The 18,797-nt window shown below is 47.5% G+C and overlaps 1 protein-coding gene and 1 long non-coding RNA gene across 5 annotated transcripts in view; one reads left to right on the top strand and one right to left on the bottom strand.

Moving 5' to 3' along the window:
- Positions 1 to 14,217, bottom strand: part of LOC140257116 (uncharacterized) — a 47,999-nt gene extending 33,782 nt beyond the window's left edge. Inside the window, exons 1-3 of one of the 4 annotated variants that reach the window (XR_011904958.1) lie at positions 13,517 to 14,217; positions 12,556 to 12,766; positions 10,189 to 10,251 (exon numbers count right to left, since the gene is read on the bottom strand). This is a non-coding gene — a long non-coding RNA (uncharacterized lncRNA). Of the gene's footprint in view, positions 1 to 7,307; positions 7,391 to 10,188; positions 10,252 to 10,348; positions 10,485 to 12,555 lie in introns of those variants that run through there. The other 3 variants (XR_011904960.1, XR_011904957.1, XR_011904959.1) reach the window with 3 other exon arrangements.
- On the top strand, positions 10,895 to 16,348 carry CEBPG (CCAAT enhancer binding protein gamma). Its single transcript, XM_072346151.1, has 2 exons — positions 10,895 to 11,008; positions 14,225 to 16,348. The coding sequence occupies exon 2, from the start codon at positions 14,330 to 14,332 to the stop codon at positions 14,783 to 14,785; it is 456 nt and encodes a 151-aa protein (XP_072202252.1). The 5' UTR covers positions 10,895 to 11,008; positions 14,225 to 14,329; the 3' UTR covers positions 14,786 to 16,348.
- The last annotated feature ends 2,449 nt before the right edge of the window (positions 16,349 to 18,797 follow it).

The raw sequence follows: 18,797 nt of genomic DNA, 5'->3' as shown, positions 1-18,797 counted from the left end.
CCCTGCCACATCTGGCTGTGCGGATCCTGCAGGCTCTGCCCCAGCAAACCCATCTGCAGAAGAGGGGCAGATGCTGACCCAGACTTGCTGACACTGTAGGACCCAGCTGGCCCAAGAGCCGGTGCTGGCCGTGCCCATGTTTCCTGCGGCCACATTGTGCCCTGAAGGCAGCGGGCAGGAACCAGCCACGCACAGTGACAGCAAAAGGTCTGCGCTGCGGGCAGCAGCAGGAGCACAGAACTCAGTTTGTCACTGAACTACAATACTGAGGCCTCTGTAGTCCCACATTTTAGAATCCTTCTGAAAATTAAGATCTAACCACGCATTAAGAGAAATTCAAAGCAAATCAGAAAGTTTAGGATCAGATTCCATTCCTAATTACTGTAATTAACAAACAAGTCCCCACAATTTAAGGACTGGTTTGCTCGGTATTTTTTACATAGACCCCTTTTATCTCAGTGAAGTACTTTTAAATAATCTCTTTTTGCACAAAAACATGAATTCCTGTTCAAATTCTTTTAAGACGGTATAAAGCAAGTTTCCCAGACTTAAATAAATAGGACAATTCTTTTCTGAATGCCTCTTCTCTAGAGGCAAATGCCACGCTCAGCAGCTGCCATCCCTCGGACAGGCACACATTTCCACACCCACACTGACCGGTGCCAAACATTTCACATGTGATGGCAAAAGAAACGTTTGTGTCTCGTTGCCTCGGCTGCATGTGCCAGTGTGTTCCTTAACAAAAGGAGGAAGGGTGCCTGCCCAGTGCTGTGGAGCCCTGGAGCAGCACGGCCGTCAACTCTTGAGGGTGCTATTCTTCCATCGCACAGCAGATCGCACCAGGGAGGGCTGGGGAAGCACTCCAAAACCCTGCACACCGCTGAGAGCCATCACACAAAGTTGGCTGTGCTGGTTTCTGTTGGTAGGGAAGGAAACGAGAGAAAATCACAGCGATGGGGGAATTAAATATCCTTGCTGAATTTTGAAGTGAATTTTGGGACTGTGGGTGCTCTGAATGTTTCCTGACCTCAGCCCCTGCACTGTCTGCAGGGTGCAAAGTGGGTTACCTGCTGCAGGATGCAGGCACAGAGCTCTGCTCTGATCCATCAGCGTTGAACCGCACGCAGAACCTGGCATGTGGCAGCCCAGTTAAGAACCAAAGTGTCTCTACAAGTTTATTTTACTGCCTTGTGAACTGAGAACACGTTGCTGCTACTGACAAAGCTCCAGAATGTCCTGACTGCATGCAAAGCTCCTCCTGGCACCATTGCCAGCCCCTCCTCTATCCCACCTGCAGGACAGGTGCAGGAAAGAAAGTAGATCTAACAGATCCTGCACTGGGAGCAAGAGGGCAGGGATAGGGGCACAGTCCTCAGTTGGGAACAGTGCTGTGCACTGAAGTGTACCCCCTTCTCATAGTGCAATTAAACATAAACTTCACCCATCTCCTCTGTTTTCTGCCCCAGAGAGGGAAAACATGATCTGCACCTGGAAAGGCTGCCACACACAATTTTCAAGGGAGAAGGCTGTACATGCTGAAGCTTTACAGGCTGGTAGAGCAGTGTGCAGCACTCAGGAACAGCAGCTGGGGACTGATGACCATTTTATGTGCAGAGTTTAGTTCACTGCCAGGTGGTTTAATTACATATCACTACAGCTCTTCTTTGGAGGAAGAACGTTTGCAATTCCAAGGTGAATGAAATCAAATCCACACTAACCTTCCTGTTCCCTTTCCATATCCTCACAGTCTCTGAGACCATGCCCTCAACCCTTGCTGTCCTCATGCTCAGTTAACTTCTGGCTCCTCTCCTGAGAGCTGAGCCCTGCTGCATTTACCATGATATCTGCCTGGGAGCATCCCTTCACTTGATCAGCCTGCCTACTGCCTGCTTCCATCCACACGTAGCTCATAGACTGCCCTTAACTACTTGTCACCTGTAACCACATACAGCCAGGCTGTGAAGCCTGCTCATATTTTCTTTCTCTTTTACAATTAGGATCGTATTTCAGTGACCGTATTTGTGGTACCCAAGAACATTCAGAATGCTTTTCAGACACCAGACACAAAAAAAGGAGGATGTGACAGTACCGCACCTCATCGCACTGCAGTGGTCTCTTCTGCATTACCACAGCATCACCTCTATCTCAAGGAATTCACCACATCACGTTCACAGTTCTCTTACTGATACGCATCAGTTACCACATTACTCAGTACTCGGCCTACCCACAAGTAGCCCATTCTCTCTCTACTCTTCTACCTCAGACAAAACAACATCCTTCCTTCCTTTTCCTCCTGAATTTAACTTTCCAATCTTTTGTCTCCCTTACAGACTTCAGTGGTTTCATCGATAGCTCAGGATCCTTTATTCATTCAGTCACATCTCCCTGGCAGGTGGAGCAGCGCTGTTGCTCTATTTCACAGCTACAGAGCCAGGAGAGGGAAGGATTTGCCAAGGCCACACAAGAAATGAGTAGCCAAGCTCAGTGATCTTCTCCCACGTGTCCTGTGCGAACATCACAAACAGTGAGCATGCAAAAATTTCCCCACATGAAATGCTTTATTTTTCACGTATTTTCCTGCTATTTTTACTTTTTTTTTTTTTTTTTTTTTTTTTTTTTTTTTTTTTAATTAATGTAAACACTAACTTTTATGTTGAAGTAAATTGCCAAGAAAATGTCACTCTTTTCTTTCTTATCTTTGCCTTTGTATGCTTAATGGAGCATATAGGAAATATGGCTCATACCTTTCCTAGCTCCTGTGCACTGTGTGGAAGGCTTATGGCTCTGAGTCAGAACTGGCGTGGACCTGAGCTAACAGACATGTGCTGCAGCAGAACAGTAACAGGGCAGTGAGCACCATCATCTGAACTCAGATCCCAGCTCTGCTTTCAGGGGCAGAAAGGTCTCTCTCCGAAGATTTTAGCTGTCAGTATACGGCTGATCACTTCTCCTGGCATCATCCACGACACAATAATAAAAAAAGGAGATTTAAACTCCTGACAAACCCAGACAAACAGACCCCAGCTCCCTACCTCTGTATGTACACAGGACACCAACTTCAGGCATTTAATTTAGATGTTAAGTGCCTGCATGAGCTACGTACAGAACTTCAGCTCAAAAAAATCTATGCCATTTCTTAATTATGTACTTTAGTATGTGAGACACTGTTACAGAATGGAGTTCCTGACACACACTGACTTGTCTGTGTTCTCATTCTTTACATCAGCTTTGTTCCCTTTTACATGACACTGTTACAGGAACATAAATGAAACTGGAGGAGCGATCTGGCACAAGGTTAAATTCTGTAGTGTAGTATGGATATGAAAGACTCGTGTTGTCCTGCCACGGACAGACACATTGCTGACTGTGGCAGATTTCAGCTGGATGAGAGCAGCACAAGGATTGGATATAACATACACCTTTGATGCACACACCTTTCTGCTATTGATATCATGAAGCTTTGACTTCTGCAGTAGAAAGGATTTGAGCCACGTTCGACTCAGATTTTAAAATGTGATGTTTTAAAAAGCATTGAGACCATACTAGCAGAAAGCAGCTTTACTGCTCACTGTGGATGCTATCTGAAAGTCTGACCTCCCTGTTGAGCTACACTCAGCCTCCTCCAATTATACTGCTGCAGCCCAGGGATTAATGAGTAATCTAAGCATGAGTAATCTAAGCAGGAGCTGCCCTGCTAAATGAAAAATGTCAAAGGCACTGAGAGGGAAGGGACTCACAAGGAAGCTTCACAAAGTTCGAAGAGTGACTTGGTGACATCACCAATGAGTACTAACCATGATCAAAGGAACACTAAGCACACAGGAAACAACAGGCATGGTGGAAGGAAGCAAGCAGAGGCAATCTCAGCTTGACAATTACTGCAGTTCTGTTATCAGTTCCAAACTAATAATAGAGATACTTCTGGCATCAGAACTTCTTTGACTCGTTGCACGAAGATGTGACTGAAGAGGCAGCTTTCACTTACAGGCTGAAATACGGCGCTTGAGTTTCCATCTGCGGCATGCAGAGCCTGCTACAAAGTGATTTCACCTCAATACTGCCCATGCAGCATGCTGGCAGGGCAGCCAGCAAGGCAAGATGAGATATGGCCCTTCATTCCCTGCGGGGATTCCAAAGGTCACTTGAAGCATCCAGTGAAAGGAGCTGGCACTCCTACCTGCTGAGATAACATCTACTCTGCCTTCCAAGCCTTTGCAGAAAGATAGGTTACACACAATCATGTTCACCAGAGCTATCCCTGTAGTAAAAATGAGACACTACTCGCAACTGCACAAATTCCACAAGACCCTTCACTGACATTTTCTGTTCAAATGGGAACCTTATGCTTTATGCAAAACATGTCTTTATCTTAAGTGCAATAAGAGTTAATCACAAGCCAGGCCAGTCCCAAGATCAGTAGGTTGCTCCTGAGTGGGTCACAGTCCCATAAAAATCTGGAAACTGGACTCGGGAGGCAGGAAGGGCATTGTAAGGAAAACAAGACTGGCTGCCTTAAAACGCTTTGATTATGATTAGCAGCAGAGCTACTGAGTGCTTCAAATAACTATTAAATAAAGAAACATTAACAGCATTCATGTGAATAAAGCCAGAGGATTTCTGATGGAAGCCATCATGTTTTTCATTTATTTTACGGGAGCATAAAAATGGTTTTTTATTGTGAGTAAAAATATTTCAGAAAGTAAAAACAGTGACGGTGCTGTTAGCAAGAAGTGCTCATATCTAAATGCCCATAAAACAATGCTGAAATGGCACTACTCTTCAACTAGGAGCACCAACAGTGCCACGTGTCTTACATGTGCAGCTGATTCATATACTTAATAGTGGAGCTAAGTGTAATCAAAACCATTAATTTAGCAGGAGGCCAGGGCTGAGAGGTACCTAATCCCAGACAAAAAGACCTTACAAACTATTTGTGTTTAAATGAAAAGGAAACTGTTTTCCAACCAGGACTTTGTTCCTCCTATTGCTGTGATTAAACATAGAAAATGGGCAAAAGTGTTTGGAATCCAAATTATTCACTCTAAATACTTCTTTCAGGCCTAGACAACAAAGCTAGATGCTAATTTGTTGCAAACTATATATATAATTATTAGAATAAATTGTACATTCCTTAAAAAAGCTCCAACTTGCTGTTAACAGGGAAGTGAGTAGTGCAAAGTGCTCACATCTATCATATAAATGTGGTAGACATGACACACAGTAAAATTCAACATAGCAAAGTAAAATTCAACTTTAGAAAAGTCTTCTGTTCTCTAAAAGCCGGTAAGCATTCCAAATTATTTATCATATGAACTGTGTTCTAAAAGCAATTCATGCAACAAGTCCAAGTGTGTCAGGTGCTACAGTACTGGATTTCATTGTACAGAACCGTGTTTCTACCTGTTTGTAATGTCTGTAGAGCCCTGTCAGCCTCACAAATCATTTATGTTCAACTTAAGTCACCATGAGATGATGTGCATCTTCAGCAATGTCTCCAGACCCCTCACCACACAGAATGAGTTTTCTCCTTTATTAATAAACTGAAATAAATGTTGGCTACCCAGCTCAGAATGTCACTGATAAAAGTTTGAGGCACTTGTTTGTATTTAAGTAAAGAGTGCCATAGGTCTCCTCACCAGAACTGCCCCTTGCACAGAGCTGCAGGCTCAGCTGCTGATTCCACTGTGCCTGCATTTCACAAAAGACAAATACAGGTGCCTGTCCTGTGAGAAAAGCTAACTCTGCAAGTGGATGCTGGAGGTGGAGCTCTAATCTCCTGACACATCAACTGAAAACTCAGTCTTCAGGAAACCCGACTTTGCCCCAGTGCCCCTTGGCCTTTTTTTCCCAATGGACTCAGAGTTATTCAGTCTCCCTTGTGGGACAGGAACACTTGTAAATCCTTGGGTTTACATATTTTGGTCAAAGCCAAGGAATCCATCTGGTGATGGAGTAGCAGAACATGCAGCACATATCAAATCTGAAACCTACTGAAAATCCTTCTAGAAACCTTTTCAAAAGCACTCAAATACTAACTAAAAGCTTGAATGCTTTTTAGCTTTCCCCCAGCTCAACTACCGACGCTGCTATAACGTGAAGTAACTCAGAGCTGCCAGTGACTCCGCATTCAACTTACAGCCACAGCTGGTGCCCCTTCACATGACAAAATCCAGAGACATAAAGACTGCCTCACAATATGCTGCAGTATGCTCTGTTGTTGCCACAAAATACCGAGTAATAAATGTCCCCACATCAGGACAGCGTTTAGGCAAATTAAATATTTTGTTATAAGCCTATTGTGTTCCAAGCATTGAAATTTGTGCCCAAGACTTTCCTGTTATTTACAGCACCAGCACAGCACAACATCCCCCGCTTGTTCAAAGCAGGGCAGTTTCTTCTGCTTGGAGCTCTCTTGGACTGGCTGCCCATGCTCATGTTCTGGCTAGGAGCGTGTGTGCTCTCATCCTGTCTTCCCTTTGTATAAAGGAAGGAAAGCAGGAGCACGTGCTTTGCAATCCCCAGCACTGTGCCACCTGCAGAGTCCCCTAATGTCAAAGGGCTTCTAACAAGAGGAAAAAGATGATGTAAGGTAGACACATAAACAGCGCACTTCACAATTTCATTTCCTGGTAAGCAAAGTCCTTTTCTCCAACTGCCAAATCACATTTCCATTGGAACTGTGTGTGACTTCAAAGTAATGCCTAATCACCAACATCGCTGCAATATTGTTGATCCTGAATTCTTTCCTCATGCAAGATTCCATTAGTATCTTAACTGTACAAGTCCTTCTGACCAAATAAATCACTCAGGAAAACCCCACACATGATGTTTAAACAAATCAGATCAAGAACAATTTCCTATACAAAGATTTGCTGAGCTTGTTTTTATGGCTGAGGAGGTACAGAAACCAGACCTTGATGGACAGGCTAATGACGAAGGGGTGTAAAACTTCTGCCTATCAGAAGGAAATCTGATCTACTTACAGTCAAGATAAATCAGATGAGCCCATCTTCAATGAAACTGTTGTCCTGGGACATGTTACCTAAGAGGTATTTTTCCACAATTTTGGCTGCAGTGTTCGTACAATAGAAAACTAACGCTGGATTATATCTGGTAAATTCAGAGTGACAGAGGTTTCCAAGTGCCTGCAAGTGTAAATGTAATTGCTTTGCTCCTCTAAGAGTCTATGGTTTGTTAGAGAGTATGCACAGCCAAAGAGCAGGGAGCTGTGCCCCACTGTTTCTGTTGTATCTTGCTTCCATTTTAAGATATAGGAAAAGAAAAGGCCTTTCTGCCAGCTAACTCACCCAACTGAAGAAGTGACTTTCTGGAAGGATGATGACACTGCATACTTCTTTTCTCCTGGGGATATGAGATACACTGTACCTGCCTGACAAAAATACCACTGTCACTGATAATCTAGCACATAATTCCCCTGGATATTAGCAGCAGCAGCTCAATGGCAGACATTCTGTACTTGCCAGTATGCTTTCTCATCTTTTTTTCTCCTGCATAGTTTCTATCACACAGACACAAACAAGTAGCTTTCTATTCATTTAAATCAACAGAAGTGACACAGTGTGAACAGTCAGGTGGGCCATGCTCCTTCTCCCCTGTCCAGGTGCCAAACTCTCAGTTTCTTTTTTCTTTTTCAGGTAGCTGTTCATCGTGCTTTATATGGCACGTCAGAGATCACGTAAGTTGCAGGGAATAATAAAACCATGGATAAGAAAGACGTTTGGTTCTCCTTCACTCAGTTCCATGGGACTGAAGATGACCCTGCGTTATGTCACTCTCATTTTAATGATTATTTTCTGGAAGGGTGTTTTATGGTTCTGTTGCGAAGAACCATTTTAAAGTCAGGGAAGAAGTCATCCCCAAAATTATTTACTCCTCTTGGTATCGTACAAATGAAGTTCTTCATTAGAATATACCCCATGACAAGTAATGCCCTGGTAATTAAGGGTGGGGATTTTCATGCGGTGACTGATGATGCCTTGGAAAAGAGCCATGGCACTGTGCGTTCAAAAGCTAAGCTATCTAAATCCTTACAGAACTCATTTATGCTTTTGGGAATATAGGACAGGTGTGGCAGTTACTAAACCTGGATGCTTGAGCATTCGCCTCTTTTTCCCAGGTGTGAGCCATTAATTCTCGCTCAGACTTGTTTGGTTCTAACAAGCCTCCCTGGAACCAGATTTTATATATACACATACACATGATACATTGCATTTTCCTTTCAATATTTATCCACTTTGTTTTTACTCACCTTTAGCCATATAGCTTTGCTTTTTCTAACACTTTGCATATACATGAAAGTAAAAAACAGTGTTGTTCAGTGGCAGCCTAAGAACAGCCATCACATTCTTGGTATTTTGATAACTAGGCATAGAGAAAGCAGTGTTGGAAGATGTCGAAGCAGCAACTGGAAATACTTTCTTGTACGAATGCTCAGCAGCATAGAGAGAAAGAACAAAAGCATTGGGTTCTTCCTCTCCAGGCAGTGTTACAATAAAATGGATGTTTGCTATTAGAATAGAATGGCTGCTTTCGTTACTTAGTATTTTCTAGAACAAAAACACTGTAACTTTCCAAGGCTACAGTGAGTCAATACTAGAATTAGCAGCGCAGTCCTGAAACAGTGATCACCACTACTAAGCAATGCATCCTCTCCTCTCTCTTCACCTGTTCAAAAGGGCTATCTCTGACAAATCAACTACTAATAGTCAAGTTTATATCACATTTAAATTATCAATTGGGGTGGGAGACAATTCTAACAGTAGCACTTTGATTTTGGTGGAGGTCAGTCCTGAAGGCAAAAAACAGACATTGTAACGTGGAAATACAAGAGCTATTAAGAAATAATAAAAAAAATAATAGGGAAAACTCCTACTACAGACTTTGTATTATTGGGGCATTCCCAAAAGAATGCCAACTGCTTCGTGATCATAAAGAATGCAATCATAGTCCACAGAGTCTTTCTGTCCAGCTTCAAACAACTCGAGGTTGTGAGAACAGTTAGTAAGAAAACAACCATTCAGTGCACCTGCCCACGGACACGCTTTACAAATAGTCCAAGGGACCAATTCATATGTATATACATATTAAAAGTATAAACAACTTCCTCTCTTCTAAAACTCAAGAAGTGAATTCTCACCTGCTAGAATTCTAAAGACATGATAGAGGGGAAAACTACACAGTTAAACCACATGTGAAAGGTAAATGTTTAACAGAAATGTGTAAATTTAAAGTAAAAAGTCCAGTGAAGGTTACCCAGGAGGGAAGGCAGGTAACCGAATGCATACAGGAGAAAAAAGAAGTGTAGTCCAGTGCATTTTCATGGTTTTTATTTTAGGGCAAAGAAATAACTGTCCACAGGTAACAACCATAGACACTGGAATAGGACAGTAAATAAGATGGAGAAATAAAGCAGTTTTCACACTCTGATCATAAAGCAGCAGAAAACTTTTTTTGGTGAGCATTAAGTGAACATACTGACCAAGTGCCAAATGGGAACATTTACCCACCAACAGATTCCTTCACCCCCTACATCTTTGCCTCCAATTCCCACAGAGAGCTTTTGCTTCTTCAGTAGTCCTGCCCTGAGCTGTGATTTGCTGTGTATTACTTGAAGACATTGAAAACGTGACGTTTTACTGTTGATGTTGTTTTTCAGGGACTAGTTTTTCAAGACTCACAAGACCGGGCTATGTATGTGAAAGCACACCGCCATCACAAAGTCACACAGTCTTATGGGTGGACTGCTGCTACACGAACACACCCAACGCACTGCTCATGTAACCTAATGTGACAGCCAGCAGATAAGGTGTGTACATCAGTGCCATGCCTTTACAGCAACACTCCCTGTGTTTTTGTGACTGCTTCCCTCAAATCCCATCTGCACCGGGGGGATTTATCGTGCAAACACCTAAAGCACATTGTGTGACAGCTTTCCTGCACCAGGACATGATGCCAGCCAAGCGCTGGAGCTCCCAACGTGCACGGGATGACATATGAGCTTTAAGATTTAGAACAAGGAGGCTACACGAGAATGAGTTCATCTATTTTTCATTTTCTTCATCTTCCTTCGAAGAAGAAAGAATGAATGGTGATAAAGTACTCTAAAACCCCACGGGAGCACTCTAAAAGCACACAGGATTTAAGCACAGGATAATGCTTAATGCTTACCTGGAACTTTTGCTCTAGTTACAGACGGATGAAACATGGGCAGAGAAAACAGGATCGTTTCAACTGGGAAACAGAAAAACATGTGAGATATTAAATACCAGAGATGGACAAACAGTATCCTATGGTACTGAGCGGCATAGAGCCGCTTGCCCAGACTAACCCTCACAACTCCTCAGCAATTGGGGCTGGTTTTCCACAGGGCGTTATGAAGAGGTGAGCACCGCAGCTGCTGAGGGCGCTGCACACGCGGAGCTTCAGATGGGGATGTTCCTTCACGTCACACACCTGGTCAGAGCCAGGGCGGCTGGGAAGCACTAACGGCCTGCTCGCAGCTTTCACCTCTGCCATATTGGCAACGAAACGTAACCCACGATCTCAGACATCCGGCCGTTCTGTCGTACTTTCAGCTCTGTCCCCTCGGCCCGAGGGACGCAGGAAGGCAGCGCCTCCCGCCCCGCAGGCCTCGGCTACCGCCTCACGCCCGAGGCGAGAAGATGGCGCCCGGGGCCGGGCCGCTCGAGCGCCCCCCAGCGGCAGGGCAAGGCCGCCTCCCCCCGCAGGGCAGCGCGCCGCGCAGCGCCCGGAGCCGCCGAGGGGCCCGCAGAGCTCCGCACAAACACGGCCGCGCCCTTTAAGCGCGAGGGCGCGCGATTGGCCGCGGGAACTGCCAATCAGGGCGGGCGTTGCATCACCCCGCCGTGCGGGGCGGGGCGGCGCGGGGCGGGTTTCGCAATCGCCGCTCGGCCGCGCTCCGCGCGTGAACGAGGAGGCTCGGGCCCGGCCGCGCCCCTCCCCTCCGCCGCCGCCCGCGCCGCCACAGGTAAGCGCCGCCGAGCGGGGGGCGCCGCGCCGGTCCGTAGGAGCCGCCCCCGCCCCGCGTCCGTCCGCCGGTGGCGCGGCGGCCCCGCGCGTGGGAGCGCATGATGCAATCGGCGGGCGGCCCCGGCCCGCGCCTCTCCTCCTCCTCCTCCTCTTCCCCCCCCCCCTCCGCTGAAGTCACGGCTTGGCGCGGCCGTGCGCCCCGCGCGGGCGGGGGAGGAGCGCGGCCGGGCGGCCCCCGGGCTGAGAGCCCCGCGGGGCGGCGGGGGAGGGTCGGGAGCCGCCCCGGGGCAGCGGACGCCGAGGCGGGAGGGGCGGCGGGGAGCGGGCGGGGCGGCGGCGCTGATGTCAGCGCGGAGGGGCGGCCCCGGGCCGCTGCCTGGGGGAGCCGCAGTGCCCCGACCGAGCGCGGCCGTCACGTCGTGCCGAGATCCGAGAAGTTCGGAGTGAAGGAGCCGGTTCACCTTTAGAAGCGGCCGCTGCAGCCGCCACCCGCGCGGAAGCTCCGCGTCCCGACGGCGCTGTGCGGGGCTCGAAAGCGGCCGTCCCGAGCGTCCGCGCGGCTGGCGCTGTCGGGCCGCGTTCCGCCGGGAACGTGTGCGGGGACGCGAGGGGAGGCCGGCGGCGTCCCGCTGTGGCAGCAGCGCAGGGCAGCCGTGCAGCCTACAGCGAGTGACCAAAACAACCTCATTTAATTAACAAATTGGTATCTTCTTTTTACCGAGCCAAACGTTTGAAACGTCGAACTTTGGGGAGAAGGCAAAGCCCTTCATTAAGGGCCTGATGTGCCTGGGACTGCACATCCCCAAGGAGATGTGGCCGGCGGAGCCCCGGGCTGCCACTATTGTGTTTGCTGGGTGGTGGTGGGTGGCAGCCGCGGGCCGCGATGGAACCGGGCAGCTCCGGCCGCTGGAGCAGCAGCAGTGCTGGGCGGAACCAGCCTGGAGCTGCCCTGTGCCAGCTGGGAGCTGCGAGGGAATGGGATGCCGGGGAGCTGCTGCCTGTCATGTCATGCTGTCCCCCTCCCACAGCTAATGCGACAGGGTGGCACACACCTGAGGAGCGAGCCCTGGCAGCCATCTGCTCTCAGCCTTCCCCAGGCGCTCAGTGCTTTGCCACAGCCCCTTCTGCATACCCTCTAACCTCCTGGTGGCAGCCCCTGAAGGAGCCCCGCAGTACCCAGCATTGGAGCAGGACAGAAGCCGCGTGTCACATCTCCCACATGAGCACCAGAGGAGAGAGTATCCCACTGCAGAAATAGTTAACACAGCATGGGGAAGCTCCGGTGTCAGGAACTGGAGGAGACCTGTTGCGAAGTGCTCTGTGCATCAGGGCTAACAGCAGCTGGGAGATGTGACACTTGGGTTCTGTCTCTCTGCTCAACCCACGTTCTCCTTCACCAAGAACTTAACTATCCCATTGCTTTTCAATCTAATGGAGCGCATCATTTTTTCCTTTGGATTGCAGGGACATCAGATCGAGCTTTTATGCATATCTTAGAACACTATTAAATAGTTTTGATAGCACAGAGAGAATAGCAAGTGAAACCTGGTGCTGTGAAGGAACTTGCCAGACGTTGGTGGGCTGTGATGCTTCCAGGGCAGCGCAGCCTGTTCCTCTGCAGCAGGCACAACACAGCTGGCAGATGTGGCATTTCCCCAGTGCTGACCTAGCTGGGCTGCCCAGGAGAGCGCTGCCGTGCTGAAGTGGAGGGGAATGGAGGCCGTGCTATCTGTGTCTGCCCCGACATCCTTCTGTCCTGAAACATGAAAACAGGAAAACGCATTGAGGGGTGTGGTTAGACTCACACCACTCTCACACCTTTTTCACTGGCTTTAAGGGAGTGACAAAAATGGTGACAGAATGTTAATGTTGAATAACACTGAAGCCAAACTAGTGGGCTCTGCTGTGAATGTTACCGAGCCGTGCTGTGCAGCTGCACTCAGTTCAGGTTCCTGCAGGTTATGAAAGAAAATGTGCAATTGACAGTAACGTTTTAGTGTCATTAATGATAACCCAGCAGAATGTAAAATGACACTCAGGTTGTGGTGGAAAACATATACAGGAGCAGCATGCAGCTGAGGAGCCCCTGAATACAGGCTGAGCATTGCCACACAAGACTACGGCCTCCTGTCAGATGTACGGCTGGGCTGGGCACTGCGCTGCTCGCCTTGTGCTCTGCTGACCTCAGCTGCTCTTTCCCAATGGGTCCTCCTGGGGACAGGAGAGGAGGTGCGGCAGCGGTGGAGTCTTGTACCACCAGCAGGGTTGGGAGCAGGCTGAGCCCCAGGTGGGAGGGTGTCCGTGCCTCAGACTGTCTGCAGCCTGCTGGGGAGGAGCATGGACACTGATGGCTGTGAGAGCCACAGCAGAGGAAGTGTGCTGTGGGCAGGTCAGCTGTAGTCCGTGTCTCCTTGTCAGTCCTGTCTTTCGAGTGCAGTGATTCTCACATTGCGCTCACCCTGCTTTCCCGTCCCACCTGCCCTCACAGCAGTGTTAAAGGTTTTACCTTGTTTGTGGCTGAGGGTTTCCTTTTGGGTCGTTCAGTCCCAGCCTTCACAGCACACACCACCTCTTCTTGTACATCTTTGCACTGAGTACTGCTGAGACCTTAAAACAACCATCGGTTTGGGCTCCGTCTTCAAAAACAAGTAAAATAATCCCACAGCCAGTGAAAGCACTGGAAGATGTGGTGAGATGTTCAAGGGAGGGTGGGCTGTCCCTAGAGAAAAGCAAAGACCAGCAAGGAACGTGCATGCATGCAGAAGGATGGTCTGGAAAAGACAAGGATCAGGCACTCCTGTTGGCCAAGAGTGAGGCTGTTAACGGGTTTAAGCTGCAAAAGAAAGAATTCAGCCTAAAAATTAAGAAAATTATATAACTGGGAGAAAAGTTAGACAGTGGAACTAGTTGCCAAGACAGAGGTTGTGAAACGAGATTTTTCAAGGCTAGGCTAGACACCCATCCATCAGGGATGGCTTTGGAATAACTGAGTAAATCCAGTGAACAATGCAAGCAGCTTGACTGGATGACCCAGTAACAGTCCCTTCCAATCCAAATATGTTCGAGAGGCTTCTGAAATGTCCCAGCAGTTGGCAGCTTTTCCACTTCCAGTTTTGGTGTGCTGCTGCCAGATGTGCCATCGGTACGGTATGCCAAAGGCAGCCATGTGTAAGACTGAACATAGCACCTTTAACAGCATTTGTTTTTCCTTCAGGGTTCACCTTGCCCTTAACCCATGTGGAGACCTGCTGGAAACACGATCTAGAAAAGAGTTTACAGTCTTCTGATATTCTGTTGTGTCAAAGAAGAGCCCGTCCAAATGAGCAAGACATCCCCACAGAACACCGCTACAGATGCGAACGGAGTAAGCGTGATTCACACCCAGGCGCACAGCAGTGGTTTGCAGCAGGTTCCCCAGCTGGTTCCCGTTAGTCCTGGTGGTGGAGGCAAAGCTGTGCCTCCCAGCAAGCAGGGAAAGAAGAATTCCTTTGTGGATAGAAACAGTGATGAGTATCGTCAGCGCAGAGAGCGAAACAACATGGCAGTGAAAAAGAGCCGGTTAAAAAGCAAGCAGAAAGCACAAGACACGCTGCAAAGGGTTACCCAGCTCAAAGAAGAAAATGAACGTTTAGAGGCGAAAATTAAGCTCCTGACCAAGGAGCTGAGTGTACTGAAAGACTTATTCCTTGAGCATGCACACAGTCTCGCAGACAATGTGCAACCTGTTGGCACTGAGAGCACCACAACGAATCCAGAAAGCAGTGGGCAGCAGTGACTGCCACAGCCCGGCGGGATGAACTCTGGAGGCGCAGCCTGGCTGCACCACCCATGCAGTAACTGAGCAAATAAGGGGTTCTTTTAACCATCATTGTGTGCTGATCTTTTTAGGTTTAACACTGAAGATTTGATACAATTAAACCAGAAACTGCTTAGGGTATTTCTTTAAAGGCGTTAAATATTTTTCTCCTCTAGAAAATTTGTGTAATAAGTGCAGATCTGAGTCCTGAGTCAGCAGGGAGCTTACTGTTATGGAAGTAGCATTGCACAGATGTACGCTCACCTTCTTACATTTAGCATTGGGAGAAATTCATCAGGATGGTTCACTGTAGAATCAGAAAGTCATCATTGGGTGAATTCCTTTAAATACCTTTTAGTGCATTTAAGCCCTTCCTTTTCTCCATTACATATTACAAACTGCAAAGGCCGTAGAGAGTTTGTTGTCCTGTTTGGTGAACTGCTTTTCTACCTACAGAGCAATTCCTGCAAAGCACTACCTAGGTTTTTCCTATCTGGTTACCGCTAACAGGCAGGGCACAGCAATGCAAGCTGGGGTACTTACATTGTCTAGAAAAACAGCAACATTCTGTAATGATCTTTACAGGCAGCTGGTTTCCACGGGGCGGGTGGTGGTCTGAAGCACCAAGTATCAGAGGTAAAGCAGCACAAGGCCTTTTATGCCTGCGTATGTTAACCTGGCTTGCACGGTTAGGAGAATAAGATTTTGGTTTCCAGAAAATGTAAAAATGCTACCAACAACCAACAACCTATGCTCTGCAAAACCGCTTTCCTGCTGGGGTGGCGGTATCAGGGAGAACAAAATACGCAGCTTGGCTGAGCAACAAAAGGGGTAGGGCAGCATCTCAACAGCAAGAATGTGTGGATCTCATTTCGCTTCTGTTCATTTCCATTCTCACAGCCGTTCAGCCTGTACAGAAATGCACAGTGATTTTAAAACTAATGGGCCGCGTATGAACACTTGATTCAGCAGAATTTCTATAGCCATCACAGTTGTGTGAAGGAGTTTCTTCAGTCTTATTTCCATAGAAGCTTTTCTATAGCAGTTTTTAAAATGCTAGTGATAAGTCTGCCATGATCCATAATGCAGTGGTATGAACTATATATTGAGGATTTTAAAAGCAAAAGGAAAGCAGGAACTGTGGCGTAACCTTAATTTATTTTCATTTTTAAGTATTTCATTGATGGTATGGTTGTGTTACATTTAACCCGTGTGTCTGGCTAGTGGATTATTACGCTGTCTTCATTTCCCTCCTACACTACCTTTTTCCCGTATTTTGTAGGATGCTTGTTTGCCTTGTACCTGTACCTAGCAAAAAAAAACCTTGGATATTATCTCTATGAAGATGCTGTTAGAAAATAAAGCCTTTAAAAGTTCTTTCTGAATTTCAATTTTTAATACAAAGGCAATTAGATGCATTTTTTTATGGATTGTTTTGGACTATGGTAGTCTTTTTACAAATATATGTTTTTTTTGGTTCTAGCTGCAGCTTAATTAGTTAAGACTGAAATATCAGAAACTAATAAAAACATTTTGCCTCCAGTGCTGGCCTTATTTTTCCTGTCCCTTTTCCCTTTCCCTCAGATGCAGAGGTGACCACCTCAGGCAGCTGTCAGAGAAATACATACAGCAGTTTCCATTCATAGAAACACAGAATGGCCTGGGTTGGAAGGGACCTCAGAGATCATGAAGCTCCAACCCCCCTGCTGCAGGCAGGGCCACCAGCCTCCATATCTAATACTAGACCAGGTTGCCCCATCCAACCTAGCCTTGAACACCTCCAGGGATGGGGCATCCACAGTCGGGATGGGGACAAGCCTTGTACAAGGGTTGTTGCTTAAGGAGGAAGATGACCTGACTGCATCGCATCTCTTAGATGGGTGCCAGCTCTGGCACGAGCCCCGTCCTTTCCCTCTGTTTGCTCTGGGTTGGAACTACATGGCCTTGTTGCCCCGCTGATGGTTTGACAGCACAGTGTGCGTTGCTCTCCTGATAACCAGAAGATGGGCCCCAAATCTCTTTATGATGCTTTTCCAACCTCGTTGTACACGGGCTGCCTCCAGAATCATTTCTTTAGTCTCTTGAGTGCAACTAGAGCTGTCTGATGGAGATCCAGGAACTCCAGGTGCTCCAGCAGGTCACTTCTCCACCTGACAGCACCAATGCCACTTCCTTCTTGCGTGAAACAAAACCACAAAGTTACAAGTTACTTGTTTGTGCAATGACTTTCCAGCTTAGCAGCTGCTTTGTTGGCATGCAGACAGTGTGCAACTCTGACAAGTTGTTATTTTAAATCTATCCTCAGTGTGAGTAAGGCTCGTGCCTTCCTTGCAACCACTTATTCTGAGCCTCCTGCCAGAAGAGCAGCTTGGCCCCAGGGAGCAGAGGCATGGGGGGCTTTGCCCACATTCCACACAGAAGAACTCTCACACTGAACTCAGAAGATCCCTCCTCTTCCAAATGAAAGGTGGGAATGCACACACCTCAAACAAAATCAGCGCTGGTCTGTGAAAGCCAGAATTTTCCTTTCGGTCCATTTTTTTTCCTCTAGCAGCTACAGTCTGTGACAGAACACAGAGCCTGTCACAAGAAAACGCATCAGAGCACCACACATTTCACCATGAAACTTGATTCCCATTTTCTTACACCAGTGAAGGAACTTTTCCACTCCAACTTCCCTGAGCACCAGGAGACTCTGCCCCGCTCACATGTAGCTGCAGCAGCGTCACTGCACAGAGATGCACCCCCAGTGCAACCAGCCTGGGGCACCAAAGGCTTAAATCTATTGGTTCAGAACTTGGACCTTTTTAAACACGCACGCTTGCTCAGCACCGGGCACTCCTGTTATTTTGGTGCTTCTCTATTTGAGTCTGTTTGCACCGGGGGGAAAGAAAAGCATTCAGGGAAACATAGCTAACAGCCTAAGAAATACTAATGTAGTCATAAGGAAAGTTTGTCACAACCTGTATTCCCTCCCCAATGCACACATTTAAGGCACATTAAATACCACCCTGCTATTTCTCCCCTACCTCCAATGCTAATTAAAAATAAATAAATAAATCTAACTTGCTTTTTGCTTAAGTGGGTAGAAATGACCCAACTGCAGAACACAGCTGTGGAAGGAAGGCTACAATCCCCAGTGGCTGAGTTCAGGCCCTGGCTGTGGAAGGTGGTTCTCCCCCCGCACACTGCGTGCCAGGGCACAGCCCGCCTGCACAGCGCCCAGCACCAGACCTGTTCTGCAGGAGCACCGCCGCCGTGTGCCAGCACTAATCACGAGCAGGGAAAGGCCTATTAACTGCGCTGTTACGGCTTAGTTGAAACAATTCCAAAAGTTTTTTGTTTTTTTAAATCTGTGAAGTGTTACTGTAACACGATGACTGCTGTTGAACCAAAGCAACTGCAGGTTTCAGTGTCCAGAGCAGCAAGCGGTCTGGGTGCATTCAGAGTGTGCTGCAGCTGCACTTGGACTCACAGGGTAGTGGGCTGAGGCTGCAGGCACAACCCTGTGCTGGAAAGTCTCGCAGCATTCAGGGAGAGATGAGCCTGGAGCTTGTCTGCAGGTTGTGGTGTTTGGCACCTGCACAGCTGCCAAGACACAGCCCGGCACCTCTGCACATGATGTGCATTCAGAAGTAAGAAGCATCGGCACCACAAAGCTCAGCAGGAGCGCTGCTGCACACCACAGTTGCTGACCTCATGTCTGTCCCTTCTCATCCCTTCCCATCTCACGACCTCCCACACTCACCTTTTACAGGCGATGGCCAGCAGCCTTTAAAAAAATGCACACAGGTCTTGTGTCGTGGTTGCTCTGACTACATAAAAGTAGCGTTGCTTACTGAACACATCGTGTTTATCTCTGTTGCTGATGGACTCATCAAAAGCACAGCATTGTGGCCTTATGCCCCTTGGTTCTGAGCGGCTGGAGGTCTGCAGTTCTTTCAGGATTGGTGAATGTGTTGCTCTTTCTGCTGACTGCACTGAGCTGTGC

Source organism: Excalfactoria chinensis, chromosome 11 (genome assembly GCF_039878825.1).
Source record: "Excalfactoria chinensis isolate bCotChi1 chromosome 11, bCotChi1.hap2, whole genome shotgun sequence".
In the NCBI taxonomy this organism is placed as follows: domain Eukaryota; kingdom Metazoa; phylum Chordata; class Aves; order Galliformes; family Phasianidae; genus Excalfactoria; species Excalfactoria chinensis.
Note: the sequence above shows the minus strand (reverse complement) of the source record. Positions and strands in the feature narration are given on the sequence as shown.